We start from the raw sequence: 21,968 nt of genomic DNA, 5'->3' as shown, positions 1-21,968 counted from the left end.
TAGAAAAGCCAGTTAGCTTACAAGGGTCGCCCAGGTAACAGGTGAGAGAACCTGAGTGCAGGCTCCTCACTGTGTGCCCTCGGCTCTCCAGCCGGATGACCTGACCAGAGCCTGTGTCCCCCTGAGCCTCCTCTGGCCAGGACAGGGCTGTGTGTTTGGAGACACCCAGTGAATGTGAGCCTCGAACGCAATCAGAAGTCTGTTTCCTAGAGAACAAATACAAATATTGAGGAATGCAATGTTTTAAAACGTTGCACTCTGACGTTTGGCCCAGTCAGCTGCTCTACAACTGAGTGCTCAGTGTTTATTAGTTTGCATCTGAAACACTCCCCACCAGCAGACGCTGCTCCCACACTCGGGGCTGTGCAGTCAGTCAGTGCTTCTGCTGTGCTTTCTGTTACTCCGCACCTCTAGGAAAAGCACAGCCACCCCACCCAGAACATACGCGTCCCCAACGTTTGCACTGTGACTGCAATGTCCCTACCTAGGAGAAGAGTATATTTTCTACTCCACTAATGCCAGACATGACTATTTTCTACTCCATGATGACTATGTGACTTGTCTGGGCCAAAAGTATTCAGGTGGAAGACAAGATGTCAGAGCCCAAGTGTTCAGAGCCAGTGTGGGCTCTGCCACTGCTCGGTCATTACAGTGGCGGGTGTAATTTCTGTTCCTTCAGCCCACAGTGAGAAGGACCACTGCACCATGTGAGCCAGTAAAATCACCCTCAGGTTCCTCCCCACCTCCTGCATGCTGGAGCCATCTTCACTGGACCCAGTGACAGCTGGCCAGCTTCCAGAGCCTGTCTTTATTTATTTATTTGTTTGTTCGTTTGTTTTTTTCTTTATTTATTTTTCAGAGCCTTATCTGCAACCTCAGTGGTGCCCTCCTGCCTCCTCCTCCCTCCCTTCAGTCTTGCACGAATATTTATTGAATGCCCACTCCGCATGGGGATCTGTTTAGGATCTTGCTAGGTGGACAGCATTGATAAAGCTGACAGCCCAAGTCCATATCCAGGTTTGGGGGGATGACAACATCCAATCTGGAGTCTCCTCTCTAGGAGCTGGAATGCAAAATCATCAATGCAAAATGCGGTACAGGGCCTTGGAGAGTCCATGCGAGTGCGGGACCTGAGCGGAATCCTCATCAACCTCATGGTCAGTGCACCTCCTGGGGGGTGGGGAGGAGGCGTGGAGAGCAAGGAACACGGAAATAGGTGAAACCCTCAGGCAACGAAGAGAGCTGTCAACAAAAGTTCACTGCCACCAGTCTAATGTCAACAAAGGTCTCCAATCTGACATGGGGAAAGACGAAAAACTCTGTTCCGGTAAACAGTGTTCAAACCAGGAAACCACAGCCTCCGGAGGAAACCAAAAGCGAGCTCAGCAGAGACAATCGGGTCGCTGCTTTTCTTAAAGTTTCTCCCCTGTTTCCTGATTGGCCCATTTTTATGCAAATGAGAAATCCAAATTTGCACAGTCTGATTGGTTAAAATAGCACTGTCCTGATTGGTCGGCTTCACATAGTCATCATGGAGCTACTCTGATTGGTCAGTATAGATGCAAATGAGAATATAGCTGTGCGGTTTCCATTGGACAAGGCAGGTCTTAGCCCATTGGTCGAAATCCGATACCAGGCGCTCCTTTCTGATAGCTCAGCTGGCAGCAGAACAGTGCAGGAGGCTGACGGTTTAGTCTGTAGCTTTTCTCTGAGATGCAGCATTCCTGAGAGGCCTCTGTCGGCAATGGCTGCTGACTGTAGTTATAAATCTGTGCCCAGTTAACCACGAGGAGTCCTCTTCGGCAAATAGAGTCCCTGAGGTCCGTAGATAGAGCTTTGCTGAAAGTAAACGAGGTGATGCATGAAGAAGTGGTGGTGGCTCCTATAGATAAAAGGGGAAGTGTGCACAAGTTTAGAGACAAAAAGTAACCTCGGGAGATTTGATCGTAAATTCCTAACTGGGCAGGCCATGCTCCAGGCCTATGACTTCTTTAGTAGAAGGTTTAAGTCGGTCCTGACTATTGTTCTCACCATCTAGGCTAACAAACACACCTTTGAAATGCCAGAGGTTATCCTCTTTTCCAGACCTCCAGAAGGTATAACCGTCCTAGAGGGTGCACAAAACCTTAGCTGTCCCGTAATCCAATTCCTGTCCGTGCTTTCTCCCACCTTTATTCAGTCTTCGTTACGTCCCCTCCTTGATTTCAAAGGTGTAAGAGAAACTCACTCTGCCGAGAATTTGAGATCTTGCTTCCCGGTGATGCCATCAGTTTGGCTCAAATAAACTCTTAAAAAATTTTCTACATGTTTGGATGTGTTTTATGTCAACATTCCTTTAAGTTGGGCAATGCAAATGTTGAGTTTTATCTGAGCCACATGATCCTGGACCTACCCTTTGTGTTCCTAAAACAGCTCACTGTAAGGAACTCCTTCCTGTAACACTCCTGGATGCCCCTCGTTTACCTAGGACAAGACCAGACGTAGACCCTCCAAATTCCCATCCTTCACTTCAGAAATGACTAGCTGGACTGCTCGTGCCCACCGATCAGCTGAAACGCAGTGCTTGTTAAACGAACTGGCTAAGCTCTCCTTCCTCCAGGCCCTGAACTTTGGCCCAGGCTCACCCAGAGCCTGCAGGCGGCCCCTTCAGAGCAGAGGCCAGCCTCAGGTAAACATTCTGATCTCCTCTCCTAGGAAGATGCCCTCTCACGCATCTCCCATACCCAGTCTTCCTAACTTTACTTATTTCTACAAAGAAACCCCTTTTTGCATAACCCTTGAGAAGCCTGTAGATCTTAAGGTCAGAGCATTCTTCCATACAAGTGACCCTTTCTCCCAACAGAGATGCTCTTGACTAAAGTCTCCCCTGAATAAGTCAGGATCTGTTTTTTATTTGACAGTGGTCAGGAAAAGCTTCCTGGAGGAGGTGGTATATAAACAGATGGACTGTGATTTAAGGAAGAAATAGAATTATGGGCTTATGGGAGGTAGTTTTGTTTTAAGAAACGGATGTTTTTAGCCTAAAAAGAAAAGAGAAGGAAGAGCACAGAATCGTGGGGTGCGCCTGAGTCATTAAGACAAGGGTGTTAAAGAGACCAAATAGAGACAAGTAGTTGGAGAAATGGGGAGGCGAGAAGGACACAATGCTACAAAAGCGGGGGGAGCAGTTGATGCATTCTGTCCACGGATGCTGTTTTATTGAGCACCTACTGTGTGCCATCCACTGTGCCAGGCAGTGGGGACTCAGTGGTGAGCAAAGCATACCTGGGTCTTGCCTTGTAGTCTAGAGAGAGATAGGTATTTACAAAACAATGCGGATATAAGAAACATCCAAACCTTGAGAGAATTTTTTGAGTCAAAACTGACAACATTGCAGGGAAGCAAGATCTCAAATACTCCCGAGAACAACAATTTTGCAGTTGCTTTTATGTATTTGGAATTAAGGAGGGGACGTAGGGAAAATTACAAAAAGATGGGAGAAAGCCAGGTGGGTTTGGATTATAGGATAGTTTGCAAGATCATGTGCTCCTCTGAGGGTGGTTGCCTTGGAGGGGGTCTGGAAAAGAGGATCATTGGCATTTTAAAGATGTGTCAACCTAGGTGGCAAGAAAGATACACAAGGCTGGCTTAAACCTTCTACTAAAGAAGTTGTTGGTCTGGGGCGGGACTGCCTACTGTGACCTGCCCAGGTAGGAATTTACGATCAGATCACCCTGCGAGGTCACTTTCAGTTTGAGTTATTCCAACATCTCTTTTTCGACCACAATAATCACATACACATTTTATTTCAAACAGTGATGAGTGCTATGTGGGCATGATCCAGGAGCAGTAGGTATGAACTGCGCATCTGATATTTAGACAGTCCTGGGTGGCAGAGGCCCCTGAGGAAGCCATATTTTTTTACTTACAAGGTAGATAAGAACTGGTATTAACTAGGTTGGGGATGTGTGTGGGGGTGGGGGATGTCGGCGGAAGTGGGATGTCTCATTTGAGAAATGGCTGAGGAACTGAAAGGGCCAGTGTTTCGTCGGGGAGCCTGTGGGATGAGTGTGCACTTCCTGTCCTGCATCCAAAGATTGATTACAAGACCCTGCACGTTTGTTTTTCCAGGAGACTGACCTAATCAGATCCTAATTTTAGAGCCACCTCTGGGTCTCAGCTGGAAGAGCAAAGATCGTCAAGGTGGCAGAAAGCCCAGGGGACCCAGCATTCTTTGCAGTCAGGAGGACCTTGGTAATCTCTGAGGGCACAGTGTCTGAGGCCAGGGAAGGAGGAAGGTGGACCGTAAAGGCCTGAGTAGCAGGTGACAAAGACACGGGGTGTTGTCTTTCAGGATTGGCCTCCCTCCCTACACCCCAGCTTCGGAGGGCGCCTCCCTGCTCCTTAGGCCCAAGGCCATTTTGCTGGTTGTTGGCAGGTTTGCTCCATAGCCTCACTTTTCCGTTTGATTGTTCTCAAAGAAGGCTGATGGCCCTGGGAGCGGGGGCAGCCTCGGTCCAGCCCTTCTCTCCAGGCTCTGTTAAGTGCTGCACACAGTCGAGACCACGTGAATGGAGCCCAGCCCAACAGATTAAGTGGGGTTAGTGCAGGGGTGCCCTCTGTGGCACTGGAACTGAACGAACGTGTCCTCGATGGAGACCAAAGGCTGCTGCGCTAACAGGCCCCGCAGCAGGGAGGCCAGGGACACACGCGCCACGCGGCCTGCGGGGGTCCGTCAAGATAACAGCCTGGCCCTGAGAAAGCAGCCTTCACCGCCGCAACGCGGGGAGCAGGGCCGGGGACACCGAGGACGTCAGATGAGGTGGTTCTAAAGTTGACCTCGCGGCCGGGGACTGGAGCCGGGAAGGACCGGTTGAAACGAAAGCCCGTTCCAAGGGACCAAGGGTAACAAGGACAGAGCGGGGAGGGGCGTGTCCTCCGGGCTGGGGGCGTGCCCGCCAGCGGGGCGCCCGGCGTCGGGGGCGTGTCCGGGCTGGGGGCGTGCCCGCCGGCGGGGCGTCGGGGGCGTGTCCCGAGCTGGGGGCGTGCCCGCCAGCGGGGCGTCGGGGGCGTGTCCGGGCGGGGGCGTGGCGGGAACCCCTCGTGGGCGGGGCTCCGGGCGCAGCTCCTGTGCCACCGGGTCCGGAGCAGAGGCGGGCCTAAGTTAACGTCCCTTTTCAGGGACAGGCGGGGCCTGGCGCCGGACAGTCTGGCCTCGCGTGGTTTGGACGTCGAGCCTCCGCGCCCCTGCCGTGTTCGTTGTCGCAGACTGCGGCGCGATGGAGCCTGCAGCGGCTCGCCGCGTCCTCCTGTGCTCCGTCTGCCTGGCGCTGTGGTGCCTGCGCTGCGCGCACGGGCTCCGGAGCAGGTGAGCCACCTGCGCGTCGGCGCGCGTCCCTCTGGCCCTCCGCGGGGCGCCCCGGTGTCCTGCGGGGTCCGGGGCGCGGGCCGGAGTACCTGGCGGGGGCGGGGTCGCGGCCCGCAGGACCTGCACAGGGTCCCAGGGAAGTGTCGGTGACCTGTGTGCCTGTGCGCGCTCTTCCACCCTCCCAGCGGCGGCTGCCGCACACGCTTAGTTCAGATTGCAGCAAACTTCGTGAAATGGTGGTGGCACCGCTGTTCTGCGTGTCGCAGCTGACGAATGAGGGGAGGGGAGGGGTTATAAAGAGGCCCTGTTGGGGAGGATCCTCACTTTACTTTGCAGGAAACCAAAATTGGAGTACCAGATGTGATTTTTCCTTCTATTTTATTTGGGTAATGATCACACTAACAGAAGGATTTCATACCTATGCAGTAGGTGTGGGAAAAGGTGGGTTTTAACTTTTTATTGAAAGTTTTGGTTAAACCATTACCGCTTTACCACATACTTTAAAAAGTAACGTTATATTTCAGTTTTCCCAGAAAGCATGCTTTCTGAGGAAGAGCTGCACTCATTAGCTCGTTTTCGCCATCAGGTTAGCAGTGTCGCTGGACAGGGGTGTGGCCTGTGCGGCCCTGGTTGATAGGAACCGCTTTTCAGAGCCGGTTGTGCGGCCTCCAGCGATCTCGGTGCTGCAGTTTGCTGCTCCCTGCGGCAGAAATAAAAGCGGCACCTCCTCTAGAGCAAAGGCAGGCGAGGTCGGTTTCAGTGCCGGGTGTGCCCAGGCCCCGCCTGGCCAAGTCATCACTAGTGTTCTCTAAAGGCCTAGGCTGGGATGTGTAGTCCCCCCCATAACCCGTGCACCCGATGTAACTGGACAAGCACCCCTCGTGGAACACAGAGTTCATCCAGACCCTTGGAGGGCTGCCCAGGCCAGCGGGTGCTGGCCAAGTGCAGGCCGGGCTAAGAACGTCGCGACTGGCCTGGCTTCTGCCCAGTGGGCCTGTCCTTACAGCACCTGCAGCTTCACTGCTTTGGGGGTGCTTCTCCGCATTAGCGCTCAGCACTCTCTCGCTGGGATTGTAGGTGGAGATTATGTTGCAGACACATCCCGAGTCTCACGGCAAACCGATGGTCTTGTCTCGTGGACGTTGCCTGAGCTTCCAGCCTCAGTTTTCATCCGTGTAAAATAAGATTTTTACACCCAGGGGGAGGAAAAAGCTTCCCATACTCCCCCCAGCTCTAATTCCCATGCTGTGGTTCATCTCTCTCTTTTTCATACCAAGCACTTGCATCGTCTCAGACTTAAAATCACAGTGTCAAAGCATGTAAACCACACGCTTTACACTTACTCGGCAGCACTCACCTGTTTGCAAGGCGAGTGTGTGAGGACTTAGCTGTTTTCCTGGTGGAGCGCTCCTTCCCAAGCACCGCGAGTGGGGTGTCTGCCCGCGACCATTCCCCGCTGCCGTGTTTCCATCCGCAGCCTGAGGACTCCTGCAGTGGCCTTTTCTGCCTCGTTGGGCTGCTGAGCTGGCCGAGGGCTTGGCGCATCCTGCTGAGAGTTCCCAGTGTGACACAGCTCCCAGCCCCCGGTCTTAGCATCTAGACGGCAGCAGGGGTCCGAAGGAGCCCCCGGGGATGAAACTGCCCGGTTCTGCAGACAAGGGACGCCCGCAGCAGGCACTCAGTGTTGCTGGAGTGAATGGCAGCGTGAGCAGATGGATGGGTGGATTTTTCTGTTACTTTGAAAGAGCTCTTGAAAAACGAGTTCCTTGTCTTTTAACAGTGGCAATCATGAGTGGGAAAAACTGATTATGGTTCAGCACTGGCCTGCCACCGTGTGCAAGGTGAGTCTTTCGGCCTCAGCTGGCCCCTTCGGTGTAGGGAAACCCCGTCAAGAGTTGGTTTGTGCGACGTCTCCTCCCCGAGGCCTCTGACAGCCCTCCAGCCTCTCCTCGCTGGCCCGCAGAGCTGGGCCTTCCCGGCAGGACACTCCTCCAGGAGGGCCCCATGTGAGGTTCCTAGGGACCGTGACACACCACCGCAAACTGGGTGGCTCGGAACATCAGAAACGTGTTCTCTCCCTGTTCTGGAGGCCGGCAGTATGAAGCGAAGGTGCTGGCAGGGCCAGTCCCTTCCGGAAGCCTGTGCTAGCTCCGTGCATTGCCAACACTGCCTGGTGTTGCTTGGCGTGTGGGCACATCGCTCCAGTCTGCTCTGCCTTCGTGTGGTCGTCTCCATTTTGTGTCCCTCTGTGTCCTTTAAGAACCCCAGAGATTGGGCGTAGGCCCCACCCAATCCAGTCTGACCTCACCTTAACTCGATGACATCTGCCAAAACCCTATCTCCAGATAAGGCCACATGTACCGGTGCTGGGGTGTAGGACTTCAGCATGCCTTTTGGGGACACAATTCAACCACCACAGGTGCCAACTGCCTCCTCCCTCCCTCCCTCCCTGCATTATTGCAGGTCTTACTAAAACGTTTTCCGGGGGGGCCCGGGAGCAGACACCATCCCTGCCACCTTGGCTCTCTCTGCTCCGCACGGGCGGTGCCCCTGGTCCTCTGGGCCGGTCTCTTCGTGGCTCTGTCTCCCGTCCCTCTGTCCTTTTAGAGTGTCACTGCTGAGGCTCTCCTGAGAGCAGTCCGCTGGGGGGCACCCTGCCTCGCCTGCTCCGTCCAGGCCGTGTCTCTGCCGTCCGTCTTGAGGGCAGTTTGCGAAGCTGGCGTTAGCTGCGCAGTTCTGCCGCGTTTCATCCCAATTGCTGGGCTAGTGCTAATTCGATTTACGGCATTTCTGAAATTCTAAGAATTCAGAATTCCTAAAATTCTAAGTCAGAAGAGGCCTTTTCTTTTAGCTGCTGCAAGCTGGACGCATCCTAGACTCGCCCTGTGGTTTGGGGCTCTCATGTGACATTCGGCTTTGGTTTCCCCCAGTATTTAGGAACCAGAATGTGCCTTTCACTTCCTCACTGAGTTTTCTGTTGACAAATGCGAGCAAAACTTCACTAGTTTCTTGTCCCCTTCTCCCTCCAGTGCCATCTCGAGTAGGGTGGACAGCAGGAGAGTGCAGTGGCCTGTCCCCGGGGTTCAGTTTTGTTGAACTACGGTGCTGGCCCTGGGCATTTGGAACTGTAGCGTCCTGGTTCTTGCTGGCAGGGCCTGTGTGGAGAGCTGCCTGCCTTCACGGCGGGGGACCAGGTCATTTGGTGGGTGGGGCGTTTCTGTGACAAAATGTGGGTGTGTGCCTGTGGCTGATGTAAATATACCCGGAAGTGCCTTTCCTGCCTCGAGGCTTTTAGAAATGAGATTTTAAAAATGGATCACCCGTGAAATGTTGTTATTAGGGAATTAATTTCCATCCAGGGTGCCTGTGACTCCTGTCAAGGTGTCACCCTGGGCAGCAGGGCTGTCCTGGGCACCTTCCCCGTCGGCGAGGTGGGCAAAGGGCTGTCCTCCGTGCTCAGCACAGTCCCTCGGGCACCTGCCAGGAGCTGACAAATACTTGCCGCGGGTGAAAGCAAGCTGCCACTGGGCCCAGACACCCCAAAGCAAGCTGCCACTGGGCCCAGACACCCCAAAGCAAGCTGCCACTGGGCCCAGACACCCCATAAAGGCTCCTCCGAGACGCAGAGCCAGCTGGGGGCCCACACGGGACCCTGGGTCCTGGCTTTGCTCGCCACCTGCCGGGCTCTTGGGAAGTGGCCCGCCCGCTTCGGCCTGTGGTTCCTTAGGGATGGAACCGGGCGACGTTTCCGACCCGTCACTTTGCCGTCCTGCTCCTCCGCCCCGTCATTCTGTGGCTGCCTCACATCAGATATTTCGGTCACCTGACCAGACCCCGAAGCTCCAGACCCCCTGTGGAATGATTACAGAGGGAGGGATTGAGAGTGAGCACGCCCCTCACCTGGCCCCTCACCTGGCCCCCACCTGGCCCTCACCAGACTCCAATGGCTGCTTCTCATTTGCATATTCACTGTGGGGACACCGGGCACAAGTCCTGCCTTATATAGTGAGAATATATTTCTGGATGGTTTATTTTGGAAAAACTCCATTTTAGCTAAACAATTGGCGGGGAGGAATCCCTAAAAAGTGTTATACTGAGATTTTTATCCCTACGATTTTATCTCTTACTAAGTATGTATTCCTAGTGGAACTCCGGGTGTTTTTATGGCTCCAAATTTCCAATATTTCTCATTTCACTGCTGTATTTGGACTTGGTGCCTGAACAGACTCAAGTCTAACAGACTGTCATCAGTCCGTCATTCTCAAATGTTTATTTAGGATTAATGATAAAAAAATTATTTATGGCCAAATGTGAGTGTTTCTATAAGATTGTTTTAATTTGTGAACACATAAAAGAAGCAAAAGTGGGTCTTTAATTCTCTTATTTATATTGAAGACCGGTCCACTCATTGCAAATAGAACACCCTCGCAAATGTATCGCTGGAATAAATGTATTATAAATTCATGCAGAGTTTGTTTTGTGTTAGGCTTGTGTCCTGTACGTCACTGATGCATGTCGAAAGAAAACAAGATTACTAAATGTGTTAATAAAATCAGCAACGAACCAATTATTTTCTTTCTGCTTTTCTCCCTAGGAAATTGAAAACAACTGTAGAAACCCCCCGGATTACTGGACGATACACGGATTATGGCAAGCACCCAATGCCTTGAAAACTTAGCTCAAGAAAGCTGGCCAGCTTGCAAGTCTAGCTGGAGTCTGGTCCTCAGCGTTAACTTACGATTTCGAGAAGTGTATTTTAATAGACTGTAGTTTCTTCATTCAATCAGATCCTACTTAAAGATACCGCTAATCTTTCTAACGTAACCCCAGCTCTGTGTTTCTAGAACAGTCACAGTCTAGTGTAAATGTGCATTTAAGGATTCTGGGTGTATTTTAGGATCACTAAATTTTAATTTTCTTGTTTTACTCTTTTGGGGCCTAAAAATAAGTGTATAAATATATAAATATAATCTAGTATTATACATACACACTTCACCGACACCCAAATTGACATTTCTGGATTTGCCTGCATTTCGTTTACGTTATTGTTTTGCTTGTCGGGGAGGCATTTCTGATGTTAAAGCGTGCATATTAATTTGCCCGTCAGGGTTCTATCTTGTCCTGCTGCTGGGGCGGGAGGTGGCCCTTCCGGCTTTTGCGGGCACATGCGTGCCCCTCAGGAACGGGTCAGCAGAAGGCAAACTGAACTGAGGCGTGGGGCCGGCCTGTCACCTCAGCTTCGCCCGGGCTCGTTGGCATACTGGACGCTCCCGTCTCCGGGACCCCGGCTTTGTGGGGTTTTTCTGCTGCCTCTGCCTCCCCTGTGAGCGGGGTTGACAGTGCATGGCACTGCTCCCAGTGCTCTGGCTTCAGGTCGGGGCCAGCTGTTGACACGGGGCACGCCGTGAGGGTGCAGGGTCGAGTCGGTGACCTCACGGGCTAAGCCGCGTCTCAGGGTTGAGAGCTGACGTGCAGAGTTGACACACGAGGGCAGAATGCCATGAGGACGACGTGCTTTGCGTGCGAGCACGCCGATGCGGCGTCTTTACCCGGCGCCAGCCTGATACGTGTGTGGTCCCCTGTCACCGCCATTTCATGGCTGCTCTGGGATTTGTAAAGGGCACGCCCCTGGGAGCCTGGAGGGGACCGCAGGGCCAGAGGAGCACCCCCTTGGTGTGTGTTAGGGTTCCTCTGCTGTTTGCATTCAACAGCTTCCTTCTCTGAAAGAAGCTCCAGCTGAGCCTGCCACCCCCAGGCCTTCCCTGTTAAATGGCTCACTCCCCGAGGAAGTCTCAGTTAGCACCTTTGTCCCCTGCAGACCTTAACGGAAGAGTTTTCTCCTGTCATTTGGGACGCATCCCAACCACGACTAATCTCTCTCTTTTATTTTTTAATTTAAGGGCGGATAAAGCTGAAAAATGTAATCGATCCTGGCACTTTAATTTCAACGAGATTAAGGTATTAGCGATGTTACCACTCTAGGGTATCACGTTAGGTGACATCTTTTCTTTATAAGTGTGCTCTCTAAGTCACATTTTAAAATGACAAGGGACCAAGAATGTGTCCACCAGGATCGAGCTGCCGGTACGGACCAGAATCTGAGTTCCTCCCGCGAGCTAAATGAGAGCCTTGCCCGCTGCCCGCGGGGACGGAGGTGTGGGAAGTGGAAGCAGATGTGAGCGCGCTGGTGGCACTGGCCTGCCAGCCCCCAGCTGTCCCCTGTCTGGTCCCTCCCGGTCAGCTTGGCGAGGGTTGGGCACATCGAGACAGCTGTGGCTTGGGGAAGGGACCCGTGGCTGTCCTTTCTGGCAGTGGGTGGGTGGGGCTCTAAGTGGGCACTGCAAGCTCTGGGGAGTGCTGGGCCTTCCAGTGTCAGAGTGAGTCGTGGGACGGGGACGTACGGCAGCTGTCGGCAGAAGTGCTCCTGTGAGACACTCCTCCCTCGTGTGCACACACATGTGCACACGCATGTGCTCACCTTTCCTCGGGTGCCAGCAACCCTGGGTGTGTAACCAGCCCTCTGTCAGGTGACTGGTACCTGGACCAACAGGGCAGGCACTGGAGGTCACCGGCGCCACCCTGGCCACATGGGGCAGGGCCAGGGTCGGCCAGAATTGCGGATCCTTCCTGGGCACGTACGGCCTGGGAGGACGGAGCCCACCGCAGGCCCTGGTCCTCCTCTCGTGCAGCTGGCCAGCATGGGAATGGTCAGTGTGCCCAGAGCCTGGGGACAGCGGCCTCTGCTGACACACTTCCCTCTTCCCGGACTCACTCGAGCCCCCGGAATGCCTTGGGGGCGTTTCCGGTTAAACCCTGTGATCCTGAAGTGGCTTTAGAAGTTGCTTCATTCAGCATCAGTGGGCTGAGGGCCCGCTGTGTGCCAGGGGCTGGGGACACACGGAGAGCAGAACCAGACGGTCCCCAGCCTGCCCACGCTGCTCCCGGGGAGACAGGTGCTCCTGAGGTCACCTCATGCATGCAGAGTTATGCACCGCGTGCCTAGAGAGCAAAGTGGCCAGGGCTTAGGACAGTAGACTCGAGCGAGGCTCCGGGGGGGCGATGGTCATGCCTGTTCGTTCATACACCTTTTTAATGGAAAATTCTTTGGCCTAGTGGGTGTGTAGACACTGAAAAGTGAACTTGAACACGGTTTGGTTCAGGGTAGCTATTTGCCGTGTGGGAGGCACCGGCCCAGCCAAGGCAGCTGCTCTGGGGAAGGGAGACCGCGTTTGGTGATGGTGGTGTTTGCTTTAATCAGTCGATGTTACTCTTCAACAGTTTTAGAAACCTTTGGCACGTCCGTTACAATCGATGAAGCGGTACTGATACTTTATCATTAAGCAAAGTCTACAGTCTGCTTTAGGCCCCTCCGTGCGTTTTAAGGGTTTGGACAAACGTGTGATGACCTGCGCCCACCATCACTTATGGTATTAGGCAGCATAGCGTCACCGCCCTGAAAATCCTGGGCACCCCGTAAATCCTGGGCGCCCCGTCTGTTCCTCCCTCCACCCCACCTCCCCCGCCCCTGGTCTGCATGTGGTCTCCGGAGTGCCACGTGGTTAGAATCACACAGTATGTAGCTTTTTCACTGAGTGATGTACATTCCAGGTCCTCTCACGTCTTTTCTTGGCTGGATAGCCCATTACTTTTTAGTGCTACATAATATCCCATTGTCCTTATGTGCCACCGTCTGCCCATTCACCTGTGAGAGCTTGCATTTTCAAATGTACTTTTATGATTACTCAGATTTCACTTTGAGATACGTCTTCAGAAACACTTGCAGTAAAGTAAGAGCGGCTTATTAATGAGCAGGGCTCTGTTCTCTCATGTGTTCGTTGATCACATTTGCCTTGTAGGTGTCCAGTTGTTCAGTCCTACATAAATTCTTTTTCCTTTTTTTTATACGTAGGATCTTGTGCAAGACATGAAGATATACTGGCCTGACGTGATCCACTCGTCGGATAATTGCACCCACCTCTGGTAAGTCTGAGTCCCGACAGTGTCCCAAGCTGTGAGACGCACGTGCGAGAGCGAGAGCCTCACGGTCACGTTCCTAGCGGAGCGAAGGGAAGCACAGGTGGCAGACGGCGGAACCCGTCTTCCGGGGGTCAGAGGGTTGAACAGCCTTTAATCTAGAACAGCCTTCCCTCTGCCATGCCATTCCAGGTGCCTCCCTTTTCCAGTGGCTCAGAAAGGGCAAGCGGAATTCACTTTATAGACTCGTTTTTAACCGGTTTCATTTATTACTTCATTTAAAAAATTTTCCTTACTGAGGTTTAACTAACGTTCATGTCTAAGAAGCCGTTACTCCACGTTAGACAGAAGACAGTGTTCATTAAAGAAATCGTGCTGCTCTCTTGAACTATATCAAGGAAAAAGAAGACATAGTTAAGATGATGATATGATCCCCTTTGGGTGACTTAGGGAGGAGAGAACGTGAGATTTTCACCTGAAGCTCAGTCCTCAGGCTGTTCCAGTAAAATGCCCTTCAGTTTAGCAATAGCTGAGCTGAGAAAAAGTGTATAATTCAAGACAGCTTTTAAAATCACTGCTTTTGGAGAAGATGCAATTAACATTCCTTTTCCTTATATTCACTAAAGATGATTATTTTCTTCATCTCACTCCAGTATGGCAGTCGATTTATAATTCAGATTACAATTCATCAGGTTTCGTCCAAAACGGTTAATATAACCCGGACTATTTTTGTGTAGAATTTTCAGGAAAAGAGTTAAGTTTAGAGAAAAGCTTTGGAAAACAAAGAGGAATGAAAATGATGCCTGTTGTCCTGGTCACGAGTGTTGGGTTTGAGATTTCTCTCCAGGGGACGTGGCAGGGATGTGGTTTGGGGTCCGTGGATCCTGGGGCTGCTGGTTGAAAGGGTCCCCGCGGCGCAGAGGAGAGCCGCTGGCTGAAAACGGGAGGAAACGGTTTAGGTCTCGGGCGCCGCTGTTCGCTGCCTGTATTCCAGAAAGGGGTTTCAAAATGGGTGACGGCCATAATGAAAGGAAACAGGGAAAACTGTGACAAACACGTACCCAGCACGTCCTAGTATCTCTGCTAACTAAGCATACAAAATACAGTATTTCTACTTGTCACACTATTCCAAGATAGGGCCAATCAGATTTTTGCCAAATAGCTTAACGATAAATCAACGAGCATACATAAAGAAGGCCTGTGATTAAATCTGTGAAGATTTAATCAAAATAGTGTGGGCCCAGTATGCATTTTTTTTTTTGTGCTCGATAAAGGCAAAAGGGTTTATTTTTTCGGATTGAATAGTTAAATTACACGCTTAAAACCTTTTTGTTCTAAGTGAAAAAGTAACTGTCGCAGACTACTTAGTGTGTACGCTTTCCGGGGCTCCCGCATACAAAGGGACAGGGGCGGAGGCTGCTGCGGAGCGCTGCCCCCGGTACGGTCGCCCTAATCACGGCGCCTGGCATGGCTGCCCGAGTCCCCAGCCTCGAGGCGTTTTGGGGACCCGGGGCCTCTGCTCCTCGGCTTCGTCGTCCGCAGGGAGTGGCCTCCGTCAGAAAGCTGTTGTCTTTACCCCAAGTGAGAGTCCAGCACGCAGGGCAGAGAGCCTTGGTGCCGCCTGGTGCCCAAGACCGTCCCGTGAATGTCAGTAGGATTAGCTGTATTGAAAAGCGGTGTGTCCACGACCCCCTGCAAAGCAGGGGTTTGTCTGGTTTCTCGGTTCTTGTCAGAAAGAGAGCCAGGCTGGACCCTGCCCAGTGCGGCGATGCAGCCTCGCTGGGGACAGTGACCCTGAGCCGCAGTTGCCTGTCGTCCCGGAGGCCACCAGGTGATGGCGGGAGGGGCACCCCGGCATCGGCTCACGTGTCTCGCCAGGGGGAGGGCGTGAGAGGGACGCACGGCAGTCACTTCTGATTGGTGACTGGGAACTTTGTGCTAAGTGAGAAGCGTCCACTTCCAAACGAGGTGCAGTTAAATGTTTTCCGTTGTGTTAATGCATTCTCACCCTAACGTCCGTTGATTTAAACCTGCTCCCGGAATAATGATAGTTGGCATCGAATACTTATCATGAGCTCGGAGCCATTTTTGCTTGTGCGAAGTGCTGTCATCATCTAAAACCGACTGTATGTGTCACGTGTCACCCTCCAGCGCCCGTGGACAAGGCTGCAGGGCGGTCGGTCCCGTTGGGCGGGAATAAGGCACCCGCAGCTCGGGCACACCTTTGATCAGGTGGCAAGGACCCCCCCGCACCCCCACTCCACAGAGCGTGGGCAGTTACCAAAGAGCTGCTTCCGGAAGCTCTTGCAGGTGGCTGGTTTCCACCCGTTTGTGTGCTTGCTGGAGGCCGCTCAGGCCCGAGAGCCCAGCGTCCCGCCACTGCAGGCGCAGAAGCGGCAGCTGACGCGTCGCAGAGCGTGGGGCGCGTCCCCAGCACCCGGGGGTGTGAGCGCTGTGCGAGCTCGGGCTTCCTTGCTGAGCCGAGGGAACTCGTGCTGTCGTGTTTCTCGCGCCTGCGTCGATCAGCCGCCGGCCGTTCCGCGGGCGGTGTGGCCTCCGTCAGACCGGGGCGGGTGGCTCGGCCGCACGGGGACGCCCCGCCCGCGGAGTGGGGTGGCGGAGCAGCACGGGGCTGGATGTCCCCCCAGCCTCGGTTTCCCCATCTCCACCCCAGCAGTGGTTATTTTCGCGCTGTGAGAATGAAGAATGCAAAAACGTTTTATAAAACTTGAGTCTTCAATAAAATATAAGGACCATCCTCAATAATGACGTTCTTCTCGAGGACGGATGGCTGTGCGTTTGCAGACGTTGGGTTAGGCTGTCGTCTTGTCGTGGGGGCATGCAAGCCACAACAGTGAGCAGGGCTGAAGTGGTCCAGGCTTCAGGCGTGTCCTCAGGTGTAACTGGTGACTCTGCCTTTCCGTGGCCAGTTACGTAGAAATGGCCACTGGGCCTCGCCAGCGGACTCCCGGCTGCAAAGCACCGGCCTGGGCAGTGGAGACCCAGAGGGACGGTGACGTGTGCCCTTTGGTGGCTGCGCTGTGTCCACCGGGCCTCGTTCTGAGCATGGAGGTTTAAATTGTGGCCTGTGTTGCAAAGGAGCAAGTTTATCTTTCTACTTTGTGAAAGAAACAGCCCCGGGCGCGTGAACGTGCTGCGCTGGCAGGGAGCCCGTGCGACCCTCGTGCCGCACCGGACTCGGGCGCTTCTCAGCGGCACGTTCTCACGCCCTCCGGCAGGAAGCACGAGTGGGAGAAGCACGGCACCTGCGCCGCCCAGCTGGACGCCCTCAACTCCCAGAAGAAGTACTTCGGCAAAGGCCTGGACCTGTACAAGGGGCTCGCCCTCAACAGGTAGGCGGCCCGCGCCCGGCCCCCTTTAGAGAAGCCTTGAGTGCTTCTCTAAAGACCGACCACCTCTCGCCTCTGAATCTTCGCTCTGTGGTCCTTGGACAAGCAGGGGGAGGTGGCGGGCGAGGGTCCTCGGGGCCCCAGAAAGTGCCCGGCCCCGCGGGACCCTGCCATTGCAGTGCAGCCCAGTCGGATGCAAGCCACATGGGCGATTTTTAATTTTCTAGAATTTTCGAGTGGCCTCGCGAAAAAGAGCAAAAAGGAACAGGTTAACTTTATAATATATTTCGTTTAATACAATATTATCTAAAATACTATCACTGCAACTTATGATGAACATAAACATTCGAGAAGTCTTGCATTTGGAGCACAGAGTCTTTGAAATCTGGCATGTGCCCCCCATGGACAGAGAGGGCAGGCAGGGGCAAGTCTGTTTCGGGGCTCAGCCCGCCCCCCCCTTGCTGCAGAGCCCCACAGCACAGAGCCCAAGGCCGTGGTATGCAGGCCTGAGAGGCCGCCTCGCCAACATGACACTCGTCAGAAATCATGGCGGAGAGGTGCCCTGGTCAGGCTCGCTGTCCTCAGGCCAGCTCAGTGTGTCCGGTGGCGTCGGCCTGGGGCGTCAGCCGAGGTCTCTGCCCGCACCGGCTCTGCGTGGTCGTAACCCGGATGGCCCAGGGGGGCGAGATGGGGCCAGAGCGTTGGTGCGGAGTCCAGAATGCAGCTAGCTGGTCGCACCGGGCTCCGATAGCATGCGTAGAGCAGGTTAAACGTGCGAGCTCTGGCCCACGCTTCTAGGCCGAAGGGGATACATGTGTTCAAAGACCTGGCCAGGTGAGCTTTCCCGGGATAAGCTTGGACCCCCAAATCGAACCTCCTCTGGAAGGGGCGTGGCGGACGAGTGGTGACGAGGGGCTGAGCGTCCCAGTTGCTCCTGTCCCAGGACCCTCTGGAGAGGACAGACCCCGGGGGGCGGGGAGAGAACCAGGTCAGTGGGCCCTGCGGCTGGGGGACTTAGCTGCAGCCACTTATTTGCTGTTCTTGGTGACAGACTTACTGCCCAAAGTGCAGGAAGAAGCACTTACTGTTAAGAGCATCTCAATTTTTACTTAGAAATGTGGTGTTTGAAAAGCACAAGAGAGGAAAATGGACCATCATTAAACAGCTGGTTTTTTGCTTTAAATTTCAGCATGCTGGAAAAATTCGGGATAATCCCATCTGGCAATTACTATCAAGTAAGTGTCACTTACAGCTTCTTGCCGAATGCGTCTCCACTGACGGAGGGTCACTTGGCGATATTGAAGTGTCCCTTCAGCCTGTGAGCTGCCCTTGGATTTTAAAGTGGCCCAGACAAGCTCCCTTCCTAATTGACTGTTATGTGTCTAAAGAGATTTTGTTTAAATTTTGTTTTCCTGGGCATTGGGGTGTGAACTGGCTGCCACTTACAGCAATGATTTTGAAGCACAGAGTGTGTTCCAAGTTCAGACAGGGCAGGTGGGGGAAGCGGTTTGGAAAGCGTTCATTTCGTTTGAGGAAGAACCTTGAAGTTTGTTTTTGTTTTTAGGATGAAACGGCGATTTTTGCTTTTATGCTAGAACTGCAGAAACTTAAGTGTGGTCAGATCACGTGGGCTGCCAGGCACACACACAGGGCAGTCGTTTCCGGCTCAGGGCGGCCTGCTCTTCACACAGGTCGTGTCTGGTCCCAGCCACGCCCACCCCGGTAGCCGTCCCGCAGGGCCTGAGATGTCCACTGCCCGCCTTGCCTGGAGCAGTGTGCTGACTCTCGCTTTAGGGAAGCGTAGGGATCTTTGGAGGTCGTTTTTATATTTATCATAGGCGTGGATGAGAAAAACGTTTAAAGCCACTGACAGCGGCTGTGGCTCCGGCATCGTGGCTGGGTGCTGAGGCGCTGTTTGGTGTCCCGACCGTGTGTGCAACACATCATGCACTTCGGCCGGCACTGTGGCGCCTGCGCTCAGCTGTGCAGCCAGTTTCTGGTCGACCTGTGTCCCTGCCTCCACGGAGAGGGGGCTGGGGGAGTGACCTTGGGGACAGAGCATCAGCTGTCCTTTGACCACCCTTCCAGGAAGCTGTGAGAGTGTGTCTGAGCCCTTTTGCCTTCATCTGGGGTCACATTCAAGTAGGTGAGGATATGTGTCATACTCCTACTCAGGATGTGACGTTCAGAGGGCCGATTTCAGTGCTAATAAACGCCACAGTGACAGCAAGCATTCTCGAGCCCCTCTGTGCCATAGCACTTCGTTTCGTGTCAGAACCGGCGAGAGGCAGAGCTCAGCCTGCAGTAGTCCTGGCCTGTGATGGCTGGGTGGCGCCGTCAGCGGGTTCTCCGCCTTCGCCCCCAGTGTCCAGGCTCTGGGTGTAGATGGGGGAGCAGGGCAGAGGCTGGGAAGTGTGACGGCGTCTGCTGCGTGGAGGCCACGTCCTTTTTGGGTGGGGACAGGGCTTGTTTTCAGCCTCTCCTGTCCTGTCTTTGAGCCCAGGTGGCTCTCAGCGAGGACATGACCCTGTCGTCAGGCACATGTGTTTGCAAGAACGTAAACCAGTGTTGTGCCTGAGCAGACGGCTCTTAGATGGTTCTCTGTTGAAGTTTCATTTCTGATGCACCTCATTGAATTTCAGGTTGCAGATATCAAAGACGCCCTTGCCAACGTATATGGAGTTATTCCTAAAATCCAGTGCCTCCCTCCGAAGCAGGTCAGATGTGCTGTTCTGTTGTCCTGTCTGTGCTTATTAAGAAGACAAGTGCCACTTTGCTGGCAGCTTTGTGCTCGCCGTGGAGTTCCCAGGGGCAGGTGTGTGTGTGTGTGTCTGCATGTGGGCATGTGTGTGAATGCACGTGTATGCATACAGGCGTGTGTTGGAAGTGTATGTGCATGTGAGTGTGTGCGTGTGTGTCTGGTGTGTATACAAGAATGTGCTGGGGTGCACTGTGTATGTTCACGTGGGTGTGTGTATGCACATGTGTGTGTGCATTTGCATGTAGGCATGCACTGAGGTGTGTGTATACATGTGCATTTGCATACAGGCATGTGCTGAGGTGTGCATATGTGCATGTGTGCGTACACACGGGCATGCCTTACGTGTGTGCAATGGCATGTGCACGTGTGCACATGTATTTGCATATAGGCATGCACAAGGGTACACGTGTGTGCATGTGTGCATTTGCATACAAGCATGGCTGGCATGTGTGTGCATATGTGTGAACATACGGGTGTGCCCTGGGGTATGTGTGTATGCAGGTGTGTGCACGTGTGCATGGTGTGTGTGTGCGTGTGCGTTGTGTTTTGGAAAAATTTTAGCTAGAACACGATATTGTGTACACTGAAGCGTGACCTGGGTATTAATGTGTGTGTGTCTCTTTTACGTTAATGACCGCAGGCACTGTAGCTAAGAACACGATGTGTGTATACTATCTTTTGAGCATTATTTTCGTTATTATTAATGTGTGGAGTGTGTGTGTGTCTGCGTTAAATTGCAGGCGACACAGCTTCAGAGTACTGATGATATTATTAATATTACATGCGGGCATAGCCTGGGTGTGTGGGTGTGTATGCGTGTGCGTGTGCCTTGTGTACAGGCACAGCCGGGGTGCACGTGTCGAGACCACGGTCGTGCTTCACTGCTGCGCTAGGCCAGAGTTTGCTCTCCCACGACACACCCCAGTGCACCTGCGCCCCTCCTTGGGGTGGGTGTCACAGAGCCCAGCGTGTCTGCGACGTCACCCTAGCACTGTTAGTGCAGTAGCCCGTCCAGGCTGCAGACGAGCTGTGGCCCTGCCAGCCGATGAGGACAGCTCTCAGCGCAGGGTGCCGCTCGCCTGTTTGTCTACAGAGGCCTCGTCTTCCCGTCACCACGGTGCGTGTGCCGCGTGTGCGGCTGTGTGTGCACTGACTGTGGCCGTGTGCCTTTCTGAGATGGAAGCCGCACCCCTTCACATGTAGCTGCCGGGCTGGCCCAGGAAGTGTCTGGGTGGTGACCTGGAGTGACAGTGGGCGCTTTGGCTCAGCCCTGTCCAGCGTCGCAGGAAGGCGCTTGCTCCTACAGCCGGGAGTCGGGCCTCTCTTGTCAGGCTGTGTCGCGGGACCCATGGAGCTGTGATTGGCCCAGACCCGAATTCTAAAATGTCTCCCGTCTTCTGGGTTCAGGACGAGGAGGTGCAAACCCTCGGCCAGATCGAGCTGTGCTTCACGAAGGATCTGCAGCTGCGAAACTGCACGGAGCACGGGGAGCCTGAGGCCCGCAGGCGGGGAGCGTGGCCAGCGGGGGTGGCCACAGGCCTGGAGGTCTGCAAGGATGGCCCCGCCTTTTACCCCCCACCCCAAGAGACCAAGCGCTGACGCCCACACTTCGGAAATGGTCTGTTTTGCAAAGGAAGAGCGGGTCGCCGGGCGCTGCTCCCGGACGGGCAAAGCGAAACCTGCGTTCGCAGCTCTGGAACGTCGGCTGGTTTCGCTGTTTTGCTTTTCACGTCACGTCTGTGAGTCGATTTTGGTAGAACATGGAATAAAGCTTATAATTCTCTTTTTTTCTCTCCGTTCATCTCTGGGGCATGTTTGGGAGGCAGGGCAGGCACTCTGGTGTTTGGGCGGGTGGGACAGACTCGGGGCTCTCGCCTCTGTCCCTCTGGCAACGGGCCGCCTTCCTGGCGTGGGGGCATCTAGGGACCTGCTCTGCAGCTGGAGGGCGTCACTCCCTCTCTCCTCAGGGTGACAGTTCTCGTTCCCTGAGGCCAGAGGTGACACGCACGTGCACCCACTGGTGCTTCCCTGTGGCTGGCGTGGGCACAGGCGTGTCACCAAGGGCCCTGCTGCTGGCAGGTGAGGTGCTCCGGGGTGGGTGCAGGCTTCTCTCTTGCCAGAGAAGATGGGGTGTGTTACAGAGTCCCAGGCGGCTTCCTGTCCAGGCAGCAGGCGCTGGCCTGTGAACTCCAAGACCCGCAGGTCAGCTTACATGGGCTGCGTGTCTTTTGAACCAGGAGGCCCGGGCCACCCACCGGTGACGTCAGTGCCCAGACGCTGTGATCGAACGCGGCCCCGTGCAGGGCTTTGTCCTTAGATGATGCTTCCTTCCTTTTGCTGGATGATGATGTGGCTCTCCTTGCAAATGACAAGAGAGCCCAGGCTCTGGGCTGCTGCACTCACGTCCTCTGCCACAATGGGACATCATTTGTAAAATGAGGACACCTAGTGGTCTGTGACGTGGGCTTCCCGTGCTATATTAAAACTTCCTTTTAACATTGTTTCTACCTGCTCTCTGCCCTCCTTTAATGTTTGT

General features: G+C 53.9%; 1 protein-coding gene across 1 annotated transcript; it reads left to right on the top strand.

The window, feature by feature from the left end:
- Nucleotides 1-5,140: 5,140 nt before the first annotated feature.
- RNASET2 (ribonuclease T2) lies at nt 5,141-21,215 on the top strand. Its single transcript, XM_039881458.1, has 9 exons — nt 5,141-5,347; nt 7,128-7,188; nt 9,942-9,997; nt 11,248-11,305; nt 13,257-13,327; nt 16,561-16,674; nt 17,861-17,906; nt 19,314-19,388; nt 20,840-21,215. Exons 1-9 carry the CDS (start codon nt 5,259-5,261, stop codon nt 21,029-21,031), a joined length of 762 nt encoding a protein of 253 aa, XP_039737392.1. The 5' UTR covers nt 5,141-5,258; the 3' UTR covers nt 21,032-21,215.
- Nucleotides 21,216-21,968: the final 753 nt, after the last annotated feature.

This window comes from Pteropus medius, unplaced genomic scaffold, assembly GCF_902729225.1.
Source record: "Pteropus medius unplaced genomic scaffold, Ma_sr-lr_union100, whole genome shotgun sequence".
Taxonomy (NCBI): Eukaryota; Metazoa; Chordata; class Mammalia; order Chiroptera; family Pteropodidae; genus Pteropus; species Pteropus medius.
Note: the sequence above shows the minus strand (reverse complement) of the source record. Positions and strands in the feature narration are given on the sequence as shown.

Bases quoted from the DNA above. Each gene is read 5' to 3' on its own strand.
- RNASET2 (XM_039881458.1), top strand. From the start codon at position 5,259: ATGGAGCCTGCAGCGGCTCGCCGCGTCCTCCTGTGCTCCGTCTGCCTG. The intron at 7,189-9,941 runs GTGAGTCTTTCG...TTTTCTCCCTAG, and splicing joins GGCCTGCCACCGTGTGCAAG to GAAATTGAAAACAACTGTAG. The intron at 17,907-19,313 runs GTAAGTGTCACT...ATTGAATTTCAG, and splicing joins CATCTGGCAATTACTATCAA to GTTGCAGATATCAAAGACGC.